The following is a 22,189-nucleotide window of genomic DNA, read 5'->3' on the forward strand; positions in this document are numbered from 1 at the left end:
ACGTGTGATATCTTAGTTAGGGTTTGCATTACTACAGTGAAGCACTATGACCAAAACTAAGTTGGGAAGGAAAGAGTTTATTCACCTTAAACTTCCATATTGCTGTTTGTCACCAAAGTAAGTCAGGGCAGGAACCTGGAGGCAGATGCTGATGCAGAGGCCATGGAGGAGTGCTATATTGACTTGCTTTCCATGGCTTGCCCAACCTGCCTTCTTATAGAACAGGCCAGGGATGGCACTACCAACAATGGGCTGGGTCTTCTCACATTGATCACTAATTAAGAAAATACTTTGTAGCTGTATCTAATGGAGGCATTTTCTCATTTGAGGCTCCTTCCTCTCTGATGACTCTAGCTTGTGTCATTAAAACCATCCAGTAAATGTGATCGGTGTAGTAACCCTAACCCTAACCCTCTCTATAAAGTAAGGAAGCCTGTATAGACAGAGCTTTGAAATAGGCAGAATTTGTCTTTAAATTTTCCACTTCACTTCCTGCTCAGTGTCTTATTCCTGTCACCTCTAGTGTCCCAATCTGCTGCTCTTGAGTGTCTTGTAATATCCCCATAGGTTTGTAAAGTATTGCCACTCCCTTCTAAACATGTTTTCTTCTTTAAACATATTTCTGAGAGACAGTGTTAGGTGGGCTGACCAGAACTGTAATCGGTGATCATTTCAGGTGGCAGAAAGAAAGGAAGCAATTGAGATTAGGATAAAAGAGGTAATTTAAGGAGAAGAAATACCTTGTAAGAAAGATGGGAAAATTCTACTTGAGTCTTTGCGTCCTTCTGGAGGCTATGAGAATTTAGTCACTTCTCTTTCTTGAACCTACAGTTTTCTTTTTGCCAAGAAGCATGAAGTAAACCATGAGGAAATTGGGCTTATGAATTGTGATAGGAGTTTAGGGCAACACTGGTAAATTACAGGTCCTCTGTGCATGTTTGTAAACACAAGTTTTAAATGAAGAAGCTTCCCTTTCTGAGAGGTGAGGGGGTTCTTGGGGCACAGTGGGCAGAATGGACAGAAGCACAGTGCTCACTAGGGGGAGTGAACACTCAGTTTTGAGCCCTCAAACCAGTAGTTTATTACCATCATGTTATAAGAAGCTAGGCTTCTGATTGCCTTTTTATTAGCAAATAAGACATCTAATAGATATTTCTATAGTTTACAGAATTTTAAACTTCACTGATTTATAAAGATGGTGTTGAAAATCTCTTGAATATATCTTTCAGTGTTCACCTTAGATTTTTTTCTCTTTTCTTTTTAAGACCATTTTATTTTACATACCAATCCCAGTTTTTTCTCCCTCCTTCTCTCCACCCTACCTCCCCATTCACTCCTCAGAGAGGGTAAGCCCCTCCCCCCACGGGGAGTCAGCAAAGTCTATCACATCACTTGAGGCAGGACCAAGGGCCCCTGTATCTAGGCTGAGCAAGGTATCCCTCCATAGGGAATGAGCTCCAAAGAGCCTGTTCATGCACTAGGAATAAATACTGGTTCCACTGCCAGTGGCCACACAAATTGCCCAAGCCACACAACCGTTACCCACATTCAGAGTTGTAATCAGATTGATAACTACCTTAATTGTCATCATAGAACCTTCATCCAGTAACTTAGGGAAGCAGATGCAGAGATCCATAGCTAAGCATTGGGCTGAATTCCTGGAGTCCAGTCATAGAGAGGGAGGAGTGATATTATGAGTAAAGGGACCAAGGTGGAAAAACCCACAGAAACAGCTGACCCGAGCAAGTGGGAGCTTACTGACTTTAGACTGACAACTGGGGAACCAGCATAAGATTTTTGAGATTTTATTTTCTTACACATATTACATGTTATCTTAAAATATTTTATGATTGAGAGAACAATATTGACATACATTCTCTTAGGTAGACAAACAAACTTGTTTAAATATCTATTTTCATGGGTCTTTTTTTCCTCTCATCCTTATAGGATCCGTATTGCTGGGATAAGAGGTATTCAAGGTGTGGTTCGAAAAACAGTTAATGACGAACTTCGGGCTACCATTTGGGAACCACAGCATATGGATAAAATTGTTCCGTCCCTTCTGTTTAACATGCAGAAGATAGAAGAAGTTGACAGGTACTGTATAAAGATACTAAAGCTGGGGATGGAGAGATGGCTCAGCAGTTAAGGGGGCATACTCTTCTTGCAAAGGACCTGAGTTCTGTTCTAAGCACCCATTTTGGCCAGCTTGCAGTTGCCTGTAACTACAGCTCCAGGGGGATCCATCATGGGCATCTGCATTCACGTGCACGGACCCATACACGCACACAGACATTTACATGTAATCAAAAATAAAAATCTTTTCAAAAAGATACTAAAGGCTGTGTTGCATTGTATATGTATATATTCATGTGCTTGTTTGGATAAGAATGTTTGGTTTCTATCATTATATAAATGTAGTCTCATAATGTTGCATATATACATTTATAACGATCATATTAGCATTGGGAGTCACAGTTCCGTATTCATACACTTAGGACTCCATTCTTTATTAGAATACATTTAAACTTTGAGAGGTGAGATGGCTCACAAGGTAAAGGTGCTTGTGACCAAAGCTGATGATGTGAGTTGAATCCCTGAAATGCATGTGTTAGAAGGAAAGCTGACTCCCACAAGTTGTCCTGACTTCCACACTTATGCTGTAGCATGCACACGAACACATACAGGCAAGCACACTACCTAAATAAATGTGATAAATTTTTTAATGAACAAATTATTTGTTGGTTACTATTGGACATATATATTAACTTTAATTAGTACTGCCTAAATTTAACCATGAGAAGCAGAAATTATAGCTAAACTTCTATTGCTTCTTTCAGATCCAATATGCTTTCTCATAGGGAGTCTAAAATAAAATAATAATAATAATTGCTATTAATTGTATTTTATTGAAAATAATTTTTATACAATATATTCTGATCACAGTTTGCCCTCCCTCATCTCCTCACAGGTCCTTCTTAATTCCCCACTCATATGACCCCATGCTTTCTTTCTGCCTCTCTTTAGAAAACAAACCAGAATAAAACAAAAGAAAACAAGCATAAAACAAAAACAAAGGAAAAGCTTGTGAAACACATATACACACAGAGAGACACAAACATGGGTGCGCACACACACACACAAAAGCCATAAAAATCACAACATCAGAAACCATAATATATAAGCAAAGACCAGTAAGGTGAAAAATACCCAAATAGCAGGGTGGTAGTGGCAGCACACACATTAATTCCAGCATTCGGAGGCGAGGCAGGTGGATCTCTGTGTTTGGGCCAGCTTGATCTACACAGAGAAACCCTGTCTCAAAAAAACAAACAATGAAAAGAAAACAAACAACAACACAAAACAACTTAAGCATAAGCATTATGAGACAGAAAAAAAAATTTTTCAAAAGTATCATTGAGTTTCTTTTGTCTTGGCCATATACTCCTGGGCATGGGGACTGCCCTTAAGTGTGGTTTGTATACAAAAAGTGAAAAAGTTTTCCTTTGTGTGTTGTTGACAGTTGGAAAGATAGCTTTTGAGTTAGGGATAGGGGCTGTGTCCACTTGCCCCACTCAGCAGTGGGACGGAATCTGGTTTGATTTGCGTGTTGCCAAGATCTCTGTGAATTCATATGTGTCGTCAGCCCTGTTTTGTCTGTAAAACATCATGTCTTTGGTGTCTTCCATCTGCACTGCTTCCTGAGCCCTGAGGGAAAGGGTTTGATGAAACATCCCATCTAGGACTAAGTATTTAGAGGTCTCTTACTCTCAGCATATTGCCCAGTTGTGGGTCTCTGTATTTGACCCCAACCGCTTCAGGGCTAAGCTTCTCTTACAGTGGCAAAGCAAACACTGATAATTTTTCAACCAAAAGCCTGGCACTATTGGTTTTTGATTGATAGATAGCTCTAGATATTTGGGATGAAGTACTGGCTTTAGGTAATGCTGGTTTTCATTTGACCCCCACAATATTCAGATGCACTTGCTGTTCTGAATGTTATCTATTATCTACATTTTTCTAAGTGCAAGAAGCATGTGTCCCCCCGTTTTGTTACTTACTCTGAATGAATGTGTTACTGAGCAGCTAATACAGAATTAATTATCCAGGTTGGCTTGGTTCATCTTGGTTCTTGCACTTGGAAAAGGAAAAGTCTGAAACAGAATTTAAAAGTATTTTATCTTACAGTTACAAATAATAAAATGTCCTTATAACTTTCATGATCTATGCAAACCATTAAAATTTATTTAGAAATGAGGTATAAAATTCTGTGCTAACACAGATGGAATAATATGTATTTCAGTTGATGCCAACTGCAGGAAGGATTGATGCATAAGTCCCGGATGTGACTATCTCCAGCTTTGTAATTATCCCTGAAAGTGTGAAATGATATATTTTAGAATGTTATGTGGTTTTTTTCTACTTATAGTGTTGTAACTAAGGCTTAAGATTTTCCTATCTGAAATACAAGAATCTTTACCTAGTTGGGGACCTTTTTTTCCCACTGAGAGCCAGTGTTATCATAAGTAAGATACTAGAAACAAATTGATAATCACTGGTAAATGAAAATTTAGTTTCCTCCTAGTAAGTCTTATTGAGGAAACAAACCACTCTTAAAAGTAGGCCCTTAAAAGTAGATGACCTCCCGAAAATGAGCTCAACAGTATTTTTGGAGGTTCCTTGTCACATAATATGTCAGGACGCTTCCTTTTTTGAAATTTTATTTTTTATTAATTTTGTCTTTTATACACACACACACACACACACACACACACATTTCTCTCTTTTACCTTACAGGTCCTTTGCATATGCATTATGGCTCCAGTTTCGTGTTTTTATAGAATTCCTTAGTGGACAAACAAGTGGATCTCTGTTTTTTGTGCCTTCTCTGACTCTGTTTCTTCTATTTATTTTGTTCAATTCCAGTGTGTTTGTTTTTGTATTATCTTATTATATTTTATTTATTATCATCCCATAAAAGCTTGTTTTCTAACGAGAGACAGAAAAGGTGTGACTCCAGATAAGATGGGAGGTAGGAGGAGCTGGAAGGAATACAGGGAGTGAAATATTATAGAGAAAAAAACCGCATTTTTAATAAAAGGGAAGAAAATATTGGAAATAGAGACTGTGGATACCAAACCATAAATTGTGTTTTTCTGGTGTGATCCCACTGCCACAGATATATTTTTTTTATTTTTGTTGCAATAAATGTGTTGCCAAAAAGCATAATATCTCAAAATATGGACAAAGCAAATAACTTTTTGCAGAAAATGTCTCTGTATACAGCTATTCTAATTGGTTTAAATTTTTTCTTTTTTTACACGTGAGTTATATCATGGCTTTTCCATTCTTTTCATTTGTTCCTAGTTATAGTTAAATAGAGGATGGCTAAAGATGTTTTTCCAGACCTAGTGCTCACTAGGATATGTATTGCTATGAATGTTGAGAAATTCTATGAAAATGAGCTGTTGAATTTTGTTGTTGCTTTTTTTTTTTTTCACTCACTATGTAGCTCATGATGCAGACCAAGTTGGTCTTGAACTTCCAAAGATCCTCCTGCTTCTGTCTGAATGCTGGGATTAAAGGTGGGTACCACCACACCCAGTCTGAGTGTTTTATTGGCATAAAAGATATTCTTTCTAGCTGAATTTAGACACTCCTTTTGGAAGATTATATGCTTAAGTCTTGTGACGCTAAGTTCATAAACATTAGAATTAAGCTTTACTATTAAAATTATTTGAGAGCAATGCAAAATGTCTTTAACATTTCTGAGAAGTAAAGTGTTTTTTGTTTATCCTTTAGAACTAAAATAAGAATTGTGACTCTGACCTTTTTTATTTCTCTTTCAGTCGCCTAGGTCCGCCTTCCTCCCCCTCTGTAGCTGACAAAGAAGAGAACCCTGCAGTGCTGGCTGAGAGCTGTTTCAGAGAACTGCTGGGCAGAGCAACTTTCGGAAATATGAATAATGCTGTTAGGCCAGTTTTTGCGTGAGTTCTTCTATTTTCCTAGTTATCTGTGACTTTGCTATGTAGTAGTTGTATAAATTTCTTTTGAAGGATAAAGACTTTCCAATTAAATTTTTTCACTTACCATACCAAATAATGGCTTTTTACATGTTAAGTAACATTGTGAAGGTAGCATTGGGCATTCTATTTTCCTTTTTTTTCCCTTTAAGTTTAAAGTATAGTATTAAATTTAATGTTGTGTACACATGTGCATTGAGAAATTAGACAGTGCCACCATGTGACACACATTGTTTCTCGCCCTCCCTCCCTCCCTCCCTCCCTCCCTCCCTCCCTCCCTCCCTCCCTCCCTCCCTCCTTCCTTCCTTCCTTCTTTCCTTCCTTCCTTCCTTCCCCCCACCCCCCAGTTCTAGAAATTGTACCTAGCACCTTCCCAGGAGCTATATCTCTGCCCCCAGCTTTTTTTTTTTTTAACCTTGGCTGGGAGCTTTTGATTCTGTTCACTTTACTGAATGAATTTCATCTTTTACTCAGAATCTAATCAAGTTAAGAATATTGAAGGCCCCACTGGTCCTTACATGCTGTCTTCCAGGTTCTTATGAGTAGTAAACTTCTTTGAATAATCAGTATCTTGCAGGCAGGGCTTCCAGGTCTTGTGCTCCTTACTCCATCATTGGATGGTAATTGCTGGCCTCTTTTTAAATTGAGCTTTCCTTTTTAAAGTTCACCATCATCTTCTTTTCACCCTCTGATTATAATAATGGACTTAACATGTGCATGTATATTTTGTGTGTAACATGCGTAATTCTTTACTTAGGGCAGGTGTTTTTACTACATGTTCCAAGTTAACTTTTAAATGCAAGAATCATTAACTGGCAAAAATTTATTAAAAATCTAAAAGAGTATCAGCTCATCAAAACAACGTGTGATCTTCTTTATCACAGTGGCCTTATGGATATGCTACTAAAAAGTAACCAAATTAGCCGGGCGGTGGTGGCGCACGCCTTTAATCCCAGCACTTGGGAGGCAGAGGCAGGCGGATCTCTGTGAGTTCGAGACCAGCCTGGTCTACAAGAGCTAGTTCCAGGACAGGCTCCAAAACCACAGAGAAACCCTGTCTCGAAAAACCAAAAAAAAAAAAAAAAAAAAAAGTAACCAAATTATGTTACCTACATTAAAGGGGAATTATTTTTATTTAAATCCAAATATTTAGGCTTAATAATAGAATTTGAGCTAGCTAGCCTGTAAGTCAGATTTTACCACATTAACTGTACTTGAACGATTTAAAGTAGGCTTGTGTCTCTCCGCTTTAAATTAAAAAGGTTTTCACATGTTATATTTCCATCATGCTTGTTCCTTCTGGATCCTCGCCACCTTTTTACCCACCCAACTTTATGTTCTTTCTCTTTCTTTCAATACAAAGCAAAAAAAGATAAAGAGGGAGGGGGAAAAAATCTCCCACAAAAATCAAAACAATCTGAAGATGAGTAAGACCAAAAATAGTACCCAAACAAAGCAAAACATAACTAAAGGTCTACAAAAATACCACTGTTTGTTTTGTGCCGACCAGCTACTCCTGTGCATGGGTTCTGTTCTACAGTGTGGTTTGAGAGCCCCAGTGAGACTCCATTGAAGAAAACTACAAAGGGCTTCTTGGTTAAGGGTGGGCTCTCTGCCTACATCTCCCACCCAGTGCTGAGACCCTGTCTGGCTTGAACTTTTCCAGGTCTAGTACATGCTGCTGCTGCAGTCTCTGAGTTCATGTGTGCATTTTTCTTGTTGTATCGGGAAGACATGGTTTCCTTGTGTCTAGAAGACAGTTTTTTTTTTTTTTTGGAGCTATCCGTCACTTCCAGCTCTCAACAGCCTTTCTGAGTCCTGGGGGAAGTAGTATGATGAAGATGGTGTCATCTATCACTTAGAGCTTTGATAGCCTTTCTGCCTCGTCTGGCAAGCCTTGTGGAGGAGTAGTTTGATAAAGACTTCTCATTAGGACTGGATGATCTAAAGTTTCTGATTTTCTGCATATTTTCTCGTCGGTGTCTCTGTGTTTATTCCCATGTACTGTAAGAAATTTCCTTGATGTAGATTGAGTAAGGCACTGATCTGTAAGTACAGCAGCATGTCACATAGCAAAATAATAGTGGTAGGTTTTCCCCCAAGCCACATTAGCAGTGTCAGGTATGGGTTCCATCTCACTGGGACCTAAGTCTAGTCAAAAGGTTTCTGGTGATTGCCGGGCGGTGGTGGCGCACGCCTTTAATCACAGCACTTGGGAGGCAGAGGCAGGCGGATTTCTGTGAGTTCAAGACCAGCCTGGTGTACAAGAACTAGTTCCAGGACAGGCTCCAAAACTACAGAGAAACCCTGTCTCAAAAAAAAAAAAAAAGGTTTCTGGTGACTTCCATATTGTTAGTTGTGCCTCTTGTGCACCAGTAGATTTTGCAGGTAGCTCTCTATTGCGGGTCTCAAGGTTTGTAGCTAGGTGATAATGATGATTATGATTATTATCTTTTTCCTTTGATAACGTACAGAGTACCTTGAATGCTACTCAGGAGTGATGAAACTTTTAGTTAGATTCCATCTTGATTTTCTCCATGTTCGATGACCTAAGTAAGTGTTGGCTTCATCAACAGGGCCTTGCCTTATCTAGTAGCTATTTAATTAATTAACTGGATATTGTCTACAGTAAGGTACTGTGTAATTTGGAAATATATGAAAAATATCACCAGATAGATGAAAGATATGCACAGTAATTATAGATTATGAGAAAAGGTCAAAAAGTCATCTGTCATTTAAAAATAGGAAATTCATAGCTATCTTGAGTTTGGAGTAATGTTTTTTAAGTTAGATGTAGGTAAATATAAAAAACTACTTTGGTGATTTTATTTCCAAAGTATATTTTAGTTCACCATTGAAATAGACTTTTTATTTCAATTGTTACTTGATCCATAAAGAAAATAAAAGATTCCTTAAGAATTTGAAATAGCACATTTTCCTTCAACACTGAGTACAAGACAGCTGGCATGCTGGGTGCAGTGAAGGGGTTAGTGTGAAATGAGACGAGAAAGAATAAACACCAGAGAAATCCCAACATGTTAAGTCTTTAGGTAATTATTGGCGATCTTAGCTGAAAGTTGTAAAATAGCAAGAATTGCCATTTGAAAATGCTGATGGTCAATGTGTTAGTTGTTATAGGAATAAAGTCCTATATTAGAAGGTTTCAGGCCTGAGAGTCACGAACACCATGGACACTTAGTATACTAACAATCAAAGTATACTGTTTAATTGCCCTTTGCATTACTGTATGGCCATGCTTAGCAGTTAGAAATGTGTGCCGTAGTTACGAACGTGGAACCCTTGATTGTCGTTTAGAAAGTTTTCTGATTTTTATATTGTTGAAGGTTTTAAAAGAAGGTGTTATTAAAAGCCAAGAGTTCTTAATTTCTAATTGTTATTTACAGGCATTTAGATCATCACAAGCTATGGGATCCTAATGAATTTGCAGTTCACTGCTTTAAGATTATAATGTATTCTATTCAGGTAAGGTTTAATGAACTGCTTGTCTATTAAATAAGTAGTGATTATTCTGTATAGATATGCGTATCGCCAAACAAGTGGAAAACTAGGATACAAAGCATGGTTTTTGTTTTGTCTTTGTTTTGTTTTGTTGATTTTCTGAGGCAGGGTCTCATTCTGAGGCTCTGAGTATCCTAAAACTCACTATGTAGGCCAGGATAACCTCGAACCCAGAGATTAGCCTGCCTCTGCCTCCTAAGTGCTGGAATCAAAGGCCTACACCACTGTAGCTGGCATATGGCATGTTCTTATTTGTATTTTTTCGCATTTACTGCTTGTTTTCTTACTTGCCAAGATGAAACATATTTAATAAGAGGATTAGATAATTTTATTGTGGCACTTTTAGTGCAGTTATGTAACTCATATATTGTGTGCTTCTACTATACAGTTGAGCTGGCATTGGTTTTCCTTTGTTACAGCTTCTGTTCTTCATAGAATCTTATGAGCACTGTCTTCTACAAAGGACCACCTTTGGTTTTTCTCACCTTAAAATCTGAAAAGATTTGGTTAGTTCTTAATTCAAATGTGATTTCATGTCTTCAGTTTTGATTCTTTCACTATGCATTCTTTTTAATATATTATACTATTTTTAGCTAATCCCTTGTAAGTAGGATGAACATGGTTCCTAATTTCCCTAGGAAAGCCTTAATGTGTATAGTTGTTAAAAACATCCTCACCCTCAGTTACAGAAGTATCCTGGTCAGCCAGTAAATTAAATCCTTTTAAACAAGGCAGACTTAACTGCATGTGCTTCATGAGGAGCATTCAGTTTCCCAGGTAAAAAGTTCAATTCTAGGTTGCGCTGGTAGTAATAGTACTAATGGTGTGTGTGTGTGTGTGTGTGTGTGTGTGTGTATTAAATGTAGGCACATGTGTGCCATGGCATGCATGTAGAAGTCAGAGGACAGCTCTCAATAATCAGTTTTTATCTTTCACTTGTTGAGGCAGGATATCTCTCTGCCTGTCTCTCGCCTCTCTCCTCCTGCATGCATATATTTGCATCTCATGCATGCTCAATATCCAGAGAATCTAGAGGTAGACATCAGATCCATTACAAACAGTTGTGAGCTCCCATGTGGGTACTGGGAGCCATACTCTGGAAGAGCAGCCAGTGGACTTAATCTCCGAGCCATATTTTAAAACACCCCTGCTCCCACCACCAACAACAACTTAAATACAGTATTTGGTAATTTGCTTTCTTTACTCAAGATGTCATAAATAGTTTCCAATATCACTGTTCTTTAAAGCAATGCTTTTTTGTGGGGGGGAGCTACATATTATAAATATCAGTTCTCTATAATGAATACGATGTACCTTTTCATTCTTACAGATATGCCATGTACATTTATTTACTCACACATCTTTGTGCTATTTGCCTCCCTTAGGCTCAGTATTCTCACCATGTGATCCAGGAAATTCTTGGACACCTTGACTCTTGTAAGAAAGATTCTCCACGGGTTCGAGCAGGTATCATTCAGGTTCTGTTGGAGGCTGTCGCTATTGCTGCTAAAGGTTCTATAGGTGAGTATCAATAAAACACAAAAGGAATGCATTAATAATATGAAGTGTTTTCCCAGTAGTTGTCTGTGAAGCACCCTTTAAGATTTCTCTACATATTTTCAACTGTTCTGTAATTTGAGTGTATATAATCAGTTTTTCCTTCTTTTTTTTCTCTCCTCTTTCATTTCCTTTCTTTTGTACTTCTTTTACAAAGGGTTTAAAATATGATTTATATACTAAACATTGGGTGAATACAGATTTCAAAAGTGATATAAGTTGAACAATTGAACATTCTTTCTTTTTTAAATGTTGCTAAGTATTCAACTCAGGGCTGTGCACATCCTAGATAAGTGTACTGCTACTGAGTCACATCCTAGCTGTCTTTATCATTTTTGAGATGACATTTTACTAAACATTCCAGGCTGGCCTTCATCTCACTATGTTGCTTATGTAGGCCTTCAACTTGAAACTTTCCTGCCTCAGCCTCTGGAGTAGCTGGGCTTTCAGGATCACACTACTACACCTGATTCAGGTTCAGATTTTCTAGTCCGAAAGTCCAAAATCTAAAATGCTCCAATGTTGAAATATTCTCAGTGCTGACATGTCTTGGAAGTGGACTCCACTTGTTTTAATGTAGGAACACTAAAAACCTCTTACCATCTTTGTGTATAAGAAGTATAGGAAGCATTGATGAATTTGGTGTATTTGAGTACTGCCTATAAACTATTTTTGTATACATAGTTATTATCAACACACACATAAACATATACACATGTGTGCAAACATTATACTACAAATAATGCCAAACATTTGTGACCGCAGCCATTTTGACAAAGGGCTTCTTCTACATTTAGTTTGTGTAGACAATTCTGCATAATTCTCAGTTATAAAGAGACTTTGATCACATGTAGCCTGAGACAATCAGGAATTAAAAAACTGCAGAAATGTAGATTAGCAAAAGCAGAATACCATGTGGCCCATTTTGCTAGAATGTGTGGGAGAAACGAAAGAAATATCTTTCAAGTTACAGTGCAAGCAAGTCATTCTGCAGTTCATGGAAGCTTCAAAGACTGACTAGAGATGTACTGCAGTATAGAACTGGCTGAGAAGAATTGCTGTCATTGTCTTAAGTGTGATGGAAAAGACTCGACCTTGAGCAGCATTCCTGGGAAGCTGGTAGATTGTAGTGGGTAGCAAAGGGAAAAGAACAAGCCCAGTATCTTGCTGTTTCATGCACATGTGGTTAGGGAAATGAGGGAATATGATAGAGATACAGGGGCCAAAAGTACAAAACAGATGAGTCACCAAAATGTCTGGATTATATAGGGAAGAATCTTTTGGGGGAAGGGCAGCCCATCCCCTGGGCTGGAGAGGTCAGGGTAGAGGGTGGGATATGCTAATCATACCCTGAAACAGATAGGGACTGAGAGATGCTGGGAGAACCTGGCATCCAGGTCTTTTTTAGTAAGTTAAATAGGTACCTCAGCCATTGGTCTTGGGTTTGAAACTAACAGGTAGAAAGATTGGGATAGTCCATTATGCAGGTTGTACCGAAGCCAAACAAACAGCAGGTTCCTTATAGATACCCAAAATATGCTTGTAGTGTGACTGTGAGACTTTATTGTTTAGTTATACAACTTAAAGAAAAATGAACTGGATAGCTCATAAATTATTAGGTACTGTTAACAGAAAAAGAAAGTAACTACAAAGTTTGTTTGGAATTTTGAGAGCTGTTCTTGAGGTCACATCCTCACAAAGATGGTCTTTCACAGGGCCAACAGTGCTGGAAGTCTTCAACACCCTGTTGAAACACCTGCGACTCAGTGTGGAGCTGGAAGCCAATGACAGCCAGCAGGGCTCTGTGGGCAGCATTCCCTTAAGTTCCAAGGACAATGATGAGAAGATTGTGCAGAATGCGATCATTCAGACAATAGGTTAGTGTGTCAGTCTGCAAGCCACTGTATGGTGATATGGAAAATGCTTTTGCATAAGCTGTTTGGCTTGGGTAGTGCACTTGCCAAAGTGGAGACCTCTAAAAATTGTGTTTGAAGGAAATAAATATAAGAACACAGTTCTTTACCTGTTTACATCGATTGTCCACATTTATGCAGTTCTTTCATTTGTTTTGGTCTTCTCGCCCATCTCTTTATGTACATAAGTCTGTACATGAATATGTATAACTATATGTGTATAAAAGAAGAGAATATTCATATACATGCTTTTAAAAATAAATTGACTGGGCATAGTAAGTGTATATGTCATGGTTTTTTACTACTAAATTCTTTTTTTTAATTGAAAAAAATTTTCATACAGTATATTCTGATCATCAATTCCCAGCACCCACATGGAGACTAACAACCATATATAACTTTAAATGCCCTCCTTAGGTACCAGGCATGCAAGTGGTACCCAGACATACATGTAGGCAAAATGCATATACAAAGAAAATAATTTTAAAAATAGTTTTGGAGTTATATGGAAAATTTGCCACTTTTCAATTTGTGAAATTTGTCGTCATGTATTTATAGGATTTTTTGGAAGTAACTTACCAGACTATCAGAGGTCAGAGATTATGATGTTCATCATGGGAAAAGTGCCTGTTTTTGGAACATCAACTCATACTTTGGATATCAGTCAACTAGGGTATGTTCTCAGATGTAAATGAACTGACTATTGGATTACATGTTTTTAACTCAAGAAAATGTTAGTGTTTTAAAACTTCAATAATAAAAAGCAACAGTGTTTTCTTTGGTATTAGATCATTAGGCTATTAAATCAGTGCTATATACTTACATATTTGGATAATTTTTAACTTACAAATTCTCAATTTTTTTAACTCTTTTATTAATGAGGTGGAAGATTTGTTTGACTTGTGCATTGTGTATGTCTGCACATATGTAGGGTGAAATTTCAAGCTTCCTGAAAGCCTTTAAAACATTGTTAATGAATCAGGAATAATGACTTGGGATGGTAATGTTCCCTCTTTATATATTTGATTTGGTAATATGCTAAAACGTTAGCTAATGTGTTAAAATAATCTCATGTCTTATAAATATATATAACAATTGGATTTTCATCAAAAAAATGTCTTTAAACTTTTAAGGAGATGGAAATACTGAGTACCGGATTGGATTATTGCATATTTATACATGTTTAGCATACCATAGCCATCATTCGGTATAGTCAAATAAGTGCAAAAAAGGCGCTGTCAGCTGGAGAAAGTAGGATAGGACTATAAGTGTCATGGGTGAACATGCTTTCTTAGCAGTAGGTGGGTAAGAGTGGTGGCAGAAGAACTAATAAATAGAAAAGGGTTAGTTATCAATGGCACAAGGAGTAAAAGTCAACTAAAGGATATTTTCTTCTTATAATAATTATTGTAGTTCTATCCTTTTATGATGAAGAATATGAGAAATTGATGTATGTGTGCAAAATACGATATACAGATATATGAACTTAGCATTTCCATCTCCAAATGCAATCCCTGTTTTCAGAGAACAGTTGGCATTTTCATACATTCTTGGGTCACCACGTCTTGTACTTGGAGGATTTAATCTTTGTATCAACACATCAGTTTGTTCTTGAATACCCAATAGTTTGACTTTTCTTGTTTAAATTTTTTTAACATTTATCTATTTTAATAAATATGAAATTTATTTTGATGTATAAAGTGAGTCATGGCATAAAATATTTAGCCAATAAGAATAAAGTTTTTAAGTCAGAAAAAGATATTTATGTAGATGAAGTTAATATAAATAAATGTAAATTAGTAATACCAATACTTCATATATTTCAGAGATTTGGGAACCAGGAGGATTCAGATAATGTTGCTGAGATCTTTGCTTATGGTAAGGAGTTTGATAGAAGTGAGGGGAGCATCCCTTAAATACTGAAAAGAGTTCGTCACCGCCAGCTTCAGACTCTGCTGCTTTTCTCTGTGGTTTGTTCACTTGAGTATCTCTCCCTTTATCCTCTGTTCTGCCATTCTTCACTATTCAGTGCTTGCCTGTCCTGTCATTTTGTTTGATCTTTATTATGATCAAGCTCACAGAAGGCAGAAACAACTTCCATCTTGTCGGTAGAGATACCTACGCTCAAAGAAGTTAGATGGAAAGAATTGAAGAGGTCCAGGGTCACTGAGCTAAACAATAGAATTCAGATAGGAAAACCCATAGTGCCTTCTACATTCTGTTCAGACAGTGGCTTCTTATTAGTGATTACTTGTCATTTTATATTAGAGTGGGAATAGATACAGAAAAAAAAAAACAAAAAAAACACAACAGAGGTCCTCTGGTACTATATGCTAAATACACTCATTTTTTTTTTCTTTCTTACCTTTGAGTTATACAATTTCCCCCTCCTTCTCTGCTTGTTTTCAAATTCTCTAATTATTATTGTTATATATGTATGCAAATATGCGCATAACTGCAGCTTACTGAGTCCATTTATTGTTGGTTTTAGGTATGATGATTTAGGGGCTTGTCTCTGGGGAAGATTATTCTCCCTCTCTCAACAGTCTTTAATTCCCTGTAGCTCTTCTTCTGGGGGTGCGGCTTTGTGCGATTTCTCCTATCCATGTTGGTGTGTCATCTGGTGTTGCCATTCTTCACGTCTTGATAAAGATACTCCATTTTTGTTTAACTCCTGGGGTCATGTCAAGGACAAAGTAGAGACTGGGTCTTTGAAATGTGTACCCTTCCAGCCAGTACGTTCTAAGTTCATTTGAGAGACCTTTTTTGTAAGTGCTTTTACACTCTTTGTTTCATACTCAGGTACAGAAGAATCTGGTTTCAGTTTTAATTCTCTTCCTGGTGCTTGTCATATAGGATTTTAAATTGAGCTACAGCAATATTTATCAATCCTTTCCTACTTGTCCTTTTTATTTGTTGTGTTTAACTTAAAATAACATCTTTATATATCAATGACATAAACACTGTTGATTCACTTTCCTTATAAAATTTTCTAAGGTTTGACTCTAATTCTTTATAGAAAACAAATTTTACAAATATTAATATACCACCATACTTTCTATACTAATTATACCGTAAGTCAGCTTTGTGCATTCTTCTTTGGTGGGTTTTAAATGTTTAATAGTACTTAAGTATATTCTCCTTCAAAATTTAAAAATTGGAGAAGTTTAAATATTACCATGAATGTCAAATCGAGTAGCAAAATACAATTTTCCAAACTGAAAATGTATTACTGTTCACAGTGGTTTTCTTTAAAACAATAGCTTACAGGGTCAGACTTTCCACCTGCTCTCGCTGTATCTGTCCCATGTCCTTGTATGATACACCCTGCCCATGCCCTGGCTTTCTCTCTGTAAGGGGAAGAGTAGCCTGCCTCACAGAGTGTGGTCAGGACAGAGTTGACAGGCATGCAGTTGAGCCTCACGTGGGACCACATACCAGATGTGTGATGATCATCTTATTCTTGTTATAAATAATGCTCTTAAAATGCTAAAAATCCTGGCTACCATACAAATTTCCTTTATATATTTCCTCAGACTTTTGCCCATAGTTTCTGATTTCCTAAATCAGATTATGATTAAAAAAAATAATGTGAGAATTTTGCCTAAGAAGGACTCATGAGAACATTGTTGATTTTCCCCTTGTAATCAGGTGACTTCTGGATACAAAGCCAAGACAATTGTTACTGCTCTGCCTGGGTCGTTTCTGGACCCTCTATTATCGCCATCCCTCATGGAAGATTATGAGCTGAGGCAGTTAGTCTTGGAAGTAATGCACAACCTCATGGATCGCCATGACAATAGGGCAAAGCTCCGCGGCATCAGGTGACTCGCTGTGCTTCCTGAGAGCTTTTGGTTTTCTCAGTCACTGTGCTGAATTGTACTTGTGTGCATGCCCATGTCTGTGTGGGATGTTTAATTGGTATCAAAATGATTTTTTAATATGTTTTAAAGTAACGTGATGGACTCTGATTCAGTGTGCTCTACAGAGTGCTAATCTAGAAATTATTACTTATATTAATTAAAAACTGTTTTGTTTTAGTTTTACTTTAAGCCTAAGAATGGCACTATGAATGAAGATGATATAATTCTTAGTTAAGCATGGTAATCAAGTAATATCATTTCATATAAACATTTAAAATGTAGATGTGACCGACTGAGTTCAAATATAATCCTCCACAAAATACAAGGTCTTATAGCCAAACGTGCTATTCGTTTAAAATTGTTGATATATTGTTTCTAGAATTATACCAGATGTGGCTGACTTGAAGATAAAAAGAGAAAAAATTTGTAGACAAGATACAAGCTTCATGAAAAAGGTAAGGTCATCTTTTTAAAGAGTGTCTGAAATGTGTCTTATAGCCCTTTAAATGTCAGAAGGTTTTATATTGATCTGTCGGCTTAAAAAGAAGCCATAGAATTTGGAGTGAAAGACCTCTCACTGCCAACTTCAGCCTGCCTTATATGACCACAGTACCTATTGTGACTCCTTGAGCCTGTGTTTGGATGTAAGATTGCTAGGCTGCACAGTTGTTTTGAATTTCTCCATTTGAGGGGAATTCCTGCTCTGCCCTCCTTGTGAACCAAATATGCATACTGGTTTTTCTTTAGCAGCTTTTATGTAGACAGAACTGTACTGGAGTTTGTTGCTTGTTAGGTGTTTTTCTGTATACTGTTTGGGAAATGAGTTAGGCATTTTGTCTACTTTTAACACATGGGTGAATTTATGAAACTGGTGTCCTGTAAATTGATCAGGCTTCTTGTGTATTTTACTAGTCATGCAAAACTTGAGCAGGACATTTCATTCTATCACCATCTTTAGTGTTTCTTTCTTTGTCATTATGTTGATGATGTGCTTCAATTTAACATTGATTAATTAATCAGATTCCTTCTGTAAACATAATTCTTTTGAGTTCATCTTTATTGTATTCCAGAAACAGGGAAGTAAGGTTTTATTTGTTTTATTTCTTGGTTTTGAGTATTTCTCAATATTACCCATTTATCACATTTGTCCCAAATACTAAGGAACTTTTAACCATGAATGAGTTTTGAAAACTCAGTTGATAATTTGGAGAGATTTTTTTTTTGTAGTATATGATGGTCATAAATGTCCTTAAACATTAAATCTGGATTCATTTTTTGTTTGTTTCAATAGTCATAGAAGCAATGCTTCTTTCTACTAGATTTCAGCTTCCGTGAGCCATCAGGCTGTTGGACCATGCCGGGTCTGCTATCTTTTAAGATGTTCTCTCGTAATTATGCTTTGATTTAAAAGTTTTAAATGACTTGCCTGGTAGCCCCCCCCCCTTTTTTTTTTTTTTGGTTTTTCGAGACAGGGTTTCTCTGTGGTTTTGGAACCTGTCCTGGAACTAGCTCTTGTAGACCAGGCTGGTCTCGAACTCACAGAGATCCTGCTGGCCTCTGCCTCCCAAGTGCTGGGATTAAAGGCGTGTGCCACCACCACCCGGCAGTAGCCCCTTTTTTTATACCTCTTTCATGCCCAAGTGTTGTATTTATATCATTTCTTCCTCTCCCTTTCCTGCTCCAGCTCCTGATGTTCCCTCCTCTTCCTTGCAAGTTCATGGCATCTTTAATTATTGCTATCACGTGCACACAAGCACACGGAATACAGCCTGCTGAGTTCTTTTAGTGTAAACCATTCTTAATTGTATCTAATTTAGAAGCAATCTATTCACATTTTCCCTGTTTTGAAATTTATTTTGATAATTTGTCACACTTTTTCATTTACCTTTCCATTTATTTTGTTTGGCTTTCATGTGATACCTTAACTAGAAATTTACAGAACTTTCTCAAAATATAAAAATCAAAACTCTTATTCTACATTCCTGTGTGGAAGAGAACAGATTCATCAGCATGGACAGTGCTTACTGCCAACATTGTGTGTCAGGCATTTGTGCCTCATAGTGTACGGAACCTAGGACAGTCCAGCCGATATTTTGGGAGCATCCTAAATCCTGAAACTGATTTTCCATCAGAGAAGCCTTAGCCCTTAAACTGGGAAGCATCTTTTATTTCCCATTCCTCCTGAGCCGTATATGGAAAACCGCTGCTCCCATTTTGTTTCCTACCATAGTTCAGTCCACAATTCTCACCTTGCAAAAGTGCTCATGTAATTTAGGAAAAAATTACTGTTTATTTTGAAATGTAAATACATATGCATTGTTATTTTACTTAAAGTGAACTAAAAGCATCCCTTTTTTAAAGTCCATACTCTTTCTTAGAGGAAATCACTGTTTGGAATTTTTATAATATTATCCAGTTTTGTTAGTTTTTGTATGCTGAATGAAAAGAACAATAAATCATATGTTATTTTATATTTAATTTTTTTCAGTTTAGTGGTGTTTTGGTAAAATTCATCTTATGTGTATTGCTATTACAATGTGTGTTGTAATATAATGCAAGTTATTTGTTGGCAGTCATTTGGGCTGATTCCTGTTGGGCTTCCTCAAACAATGCTGTGCAACCATGCCTGTGCGTGCATTATGCTGTACAGTACCCATTTCCCCATGGCAGTCCATATCAGGGATTCTTGAGAATAACTTCAAATGATGCAAATGCGCTAGAGAACACCTGTTTACTTTGTGTAGTCATTGCTCTTTTTTATGCTACGTTGTTAACATACAGAAGTATCTTTTTCTGTATCTTTCAGAATGGGCAGCAGCTATATAGGCACATATATCTGGGCTGCAAAGAGGAAGACAACGTTCAGAAAAACTATGAGCTCCTTTATACATCCCTGGCTCTTATAACTATCGAACTAGCCAATGAAGAGGTGGTTATTGACCTCATTCGATTGGCCATTGCTTTACAGGTATGCTTTATAACTTTCCACTAAAGAAAAAATTCTTTTTAGTGAATTAAATATCACTTATAGAGAGATATGATATTCAAGACCATGAATTTTGAGTAGCAGGGTTTTTGATTGCATATTCAATTAAAGTGAGCAACTCTGTGCTAAGAGCCATTCAAGACCTTTCAGCAGATGATGAAAACAGCGGTCCTGTACCTTTACTTCCATCCAGTGGATAGGGTGGTCACTAAAATAATTATTATAGGTGTGGCACTGTTTAGTTGGAGTTAAGTGTTATATAATAAAAGGACAACGTGTAGTACGCGTGTGTGTTTTTTTCAGCTATCTAAACTTTCTTCAGTTTTCCAGTGTAATCACTAAGAATATGTTGATGGAGTATGAGAACCTGATCTTTCAAATTTATTTTCTACTGAAGGACAGCGCGATTATCAATGAAGATAACCTGCCAATGTTTCATCGGTGTGGAATCATGGCACTAGTTGCGGCATATCTCAACTTTGTGAGTCAGATGATAGCCGTTCCAGCATTCTGCCAGCATGTTAGCAAGGTGAGAGACCTAGAAAAGTTCCTAGCCTGAGTTTTGTGTAAAATCAGCTAATTTCTGAATAGTCATTTTGTTTCTAACATACACACACACATCTATATATACTTATATAAATACATATATTTTAATAATTATATGTAATTTAAGGTAAATATATATATAATTAGGATAATTTTGCAAAATAAGATTAAGATAATTGTGAAGAAACAGGAGGTACAAAAGTACAGTTGATATTGTCTATTTTGGTTGTTACAGTTTTTGAGGTCATTGTTGAATAGAATACAGTTTTCTTCTCTCCTTTCCACTGAGCAGTTGTGACTTGTTATCTTAAGCTTGCTTCAGTTAAATGTTGTTTGTTTATGTTGTATAAGGCAAAGCTAGAGTTGAAAGATTAATGCTACTTTTTTAAATTTTATTACCTTTCAGCGGTGTTTAATTTTTTTCAGTGGTCATTCCAGTTACTAACATGATTTCATACATATTTCAAGTCCTTAATGTGGCAGAAATATGCCACAATTGAAAGCCTTTGTTAAAGAACCCTGTTTTCATGAGATCTTAAAGTACATCATGCTAAAATGTAGGTTTTGGATGCATTCAAAGAGCAAAACTCATTCATTTAAAACTCACTTATGCATTGTGTATTGTCAGAATGGTGCAGACCCTTTATTGAGACACCCCCCACTGCACCCCAGGGCACTGAGCTCTGAGCACTACTGAGCACACAGTGGGGAGCTTGTGAGGGTTCTAAAAGAGGTCTGCATTGCTCGGCTACTTGAGAAAATGTGTGCTCTGTTTCTTCTTAGGGTGTTTTAGCAAATGTAACACATCATTTTTTACTGCCTCGTATACTTTATTATTAAACCTTTAATAGCAGTTGAATTTTTAGTATCATGTGAAAACAGAAGGAACTTAGTTTGAATTCAAAGATACACTCGTGGTTTCATGTAAATGCTTAAAGGTTTCTTTTTGGTTTTGCTCTTAGTTATTTTGTAAATGTTCACTACAAGGTCTTAAGAAAAAGATTTTTAATTTCACTTTTGTTTTGTGTTTGCTTGCTTTCAGGTTATTGAAACTCGAACTATGGAAGCCCCTTATTTTCTACCAGAGCATATTTTCAGAGATAAGTGCATGTATGCACATTCTTTATAATTGATGGAAAGGTTGACCATAGACGAGTGAATAATTACAAACGAGTAACTATTGTTCTAGGTTTATAATTATACTAATTGTGTCATTACTGGCATTTAATCATATAACCTTTTCTCTTACATAATACTTTGACTCTATAGTTGTAGACATGCATATAGTCCTGAAAATGCAAAGTTTATCCCCTTTTAAAATGTGATAATATATTTCTTAATTATGACATTTTGCTGTGTGCTCATATAAATGAGCTTACAGTATAGTTTTCTTGTTGAAGATTTCTGGTAACATAACACCATGTAAAATTGTGGTGCAGAAACAAAAGCAAATTCATATGCTGTACCTTCTTCCTGCTATTCCATGGGGAAAATAAGTGCACACTGATAACCCTTTATTCACACTTTGGGCTCTAAGACAGGAAGCTCAGCATTGAAAGCACAGGGTAATGACCACAGTGGGAAAAGAGAGGGCACCTCTTGTGACTGGTGTGGCTTGTCTGTCACCATGATGGTCCTGGGCTTTACATTCACTCTCAGCTGTGTTTTCTCTCTCATTACATTTTGCTTAGTGTGAAAATTAAAGACTGAGTCTAGTGTTCTTCGTCTTATAATGTCCAATAGTGTCCAGACATTAGCAGAGTGACAAGGCTAAGGTTACTA

The 22,189-nt window shown here is 36.9% G+C and overlaps 1 protein-coding gene across 4 annotated transcripts in view; it reads left to right on the plus strand.

Annotated features, from left to right (window-relative positions):
• Window positions 1-22,189, plus strand: part of Efr3a (EFR3 homolog A) — an 84,267-nt gene that overhangs the window by 45,764 nt on the left and 16,314 nt on the right. For all 4 annotated transcript variants that reach the window (XM_057792021.1, XM_057792024.1, XM_057792023.1 and 1 more), the window contains 12 exons: window positions 1,948-2,097; window positions 5,850-5,987; window positions 9,428-9,506; window positions 10,928-11,063; window positions 12,815-12,976; window positions 13,571-13,685; window positions 14,839-14,890; window positions 16,664-16,836; window positions 17,255-17,330; window positions 19,682-19,843; window positions 20,259-20,390; window positions 21,450-21,517. In XM_057792021.1, coding sequence (XP_057648004.1) covers window positions 1,948-2,097; window positions 5,850-5,987; window positions 9,428-9,506; window positions 10,928-11,063; window positions 12,815-12,976; window positions 13,571-13,685; window positions 14,839-14,890; window positions 16,664-16,836; window positions 17,255-17,330; window positions 19,682-19,843; window positions 20,259-20,390; window positions 21,450-21,517 — 1,443 coding nt within the window. The remainder of the gene's footprint in view (window positions 1-1,947; window positions 2,098-5,849; window positions 5,988-9,427; window positions 9,507-10,927; window positions 11,064-12,814; window positions 12,977-13,570; window positions 13,686-14,838; window positions 14,891-16,663; window positions 16,837-17,254; window positions 17,331-19,681; window positions 19,844-20,258; window positions 20,391-21,449; window positions 21,518-22,189) is intronic.

This window comes from Chionomys nivalis, chromosome 17 (genome assembly GCF_950005125.1).
Source record: "Chionomys nivalis chromosome 17, mChiNiv1.1, whole genome shotgun sequence".
Classification (NCBI taxonomy): Eukaryota; Metazoa; Chordata; class Mammalia; order Rodentia; family Cricetidae; genus Chionomys; species Chionomys nivalis.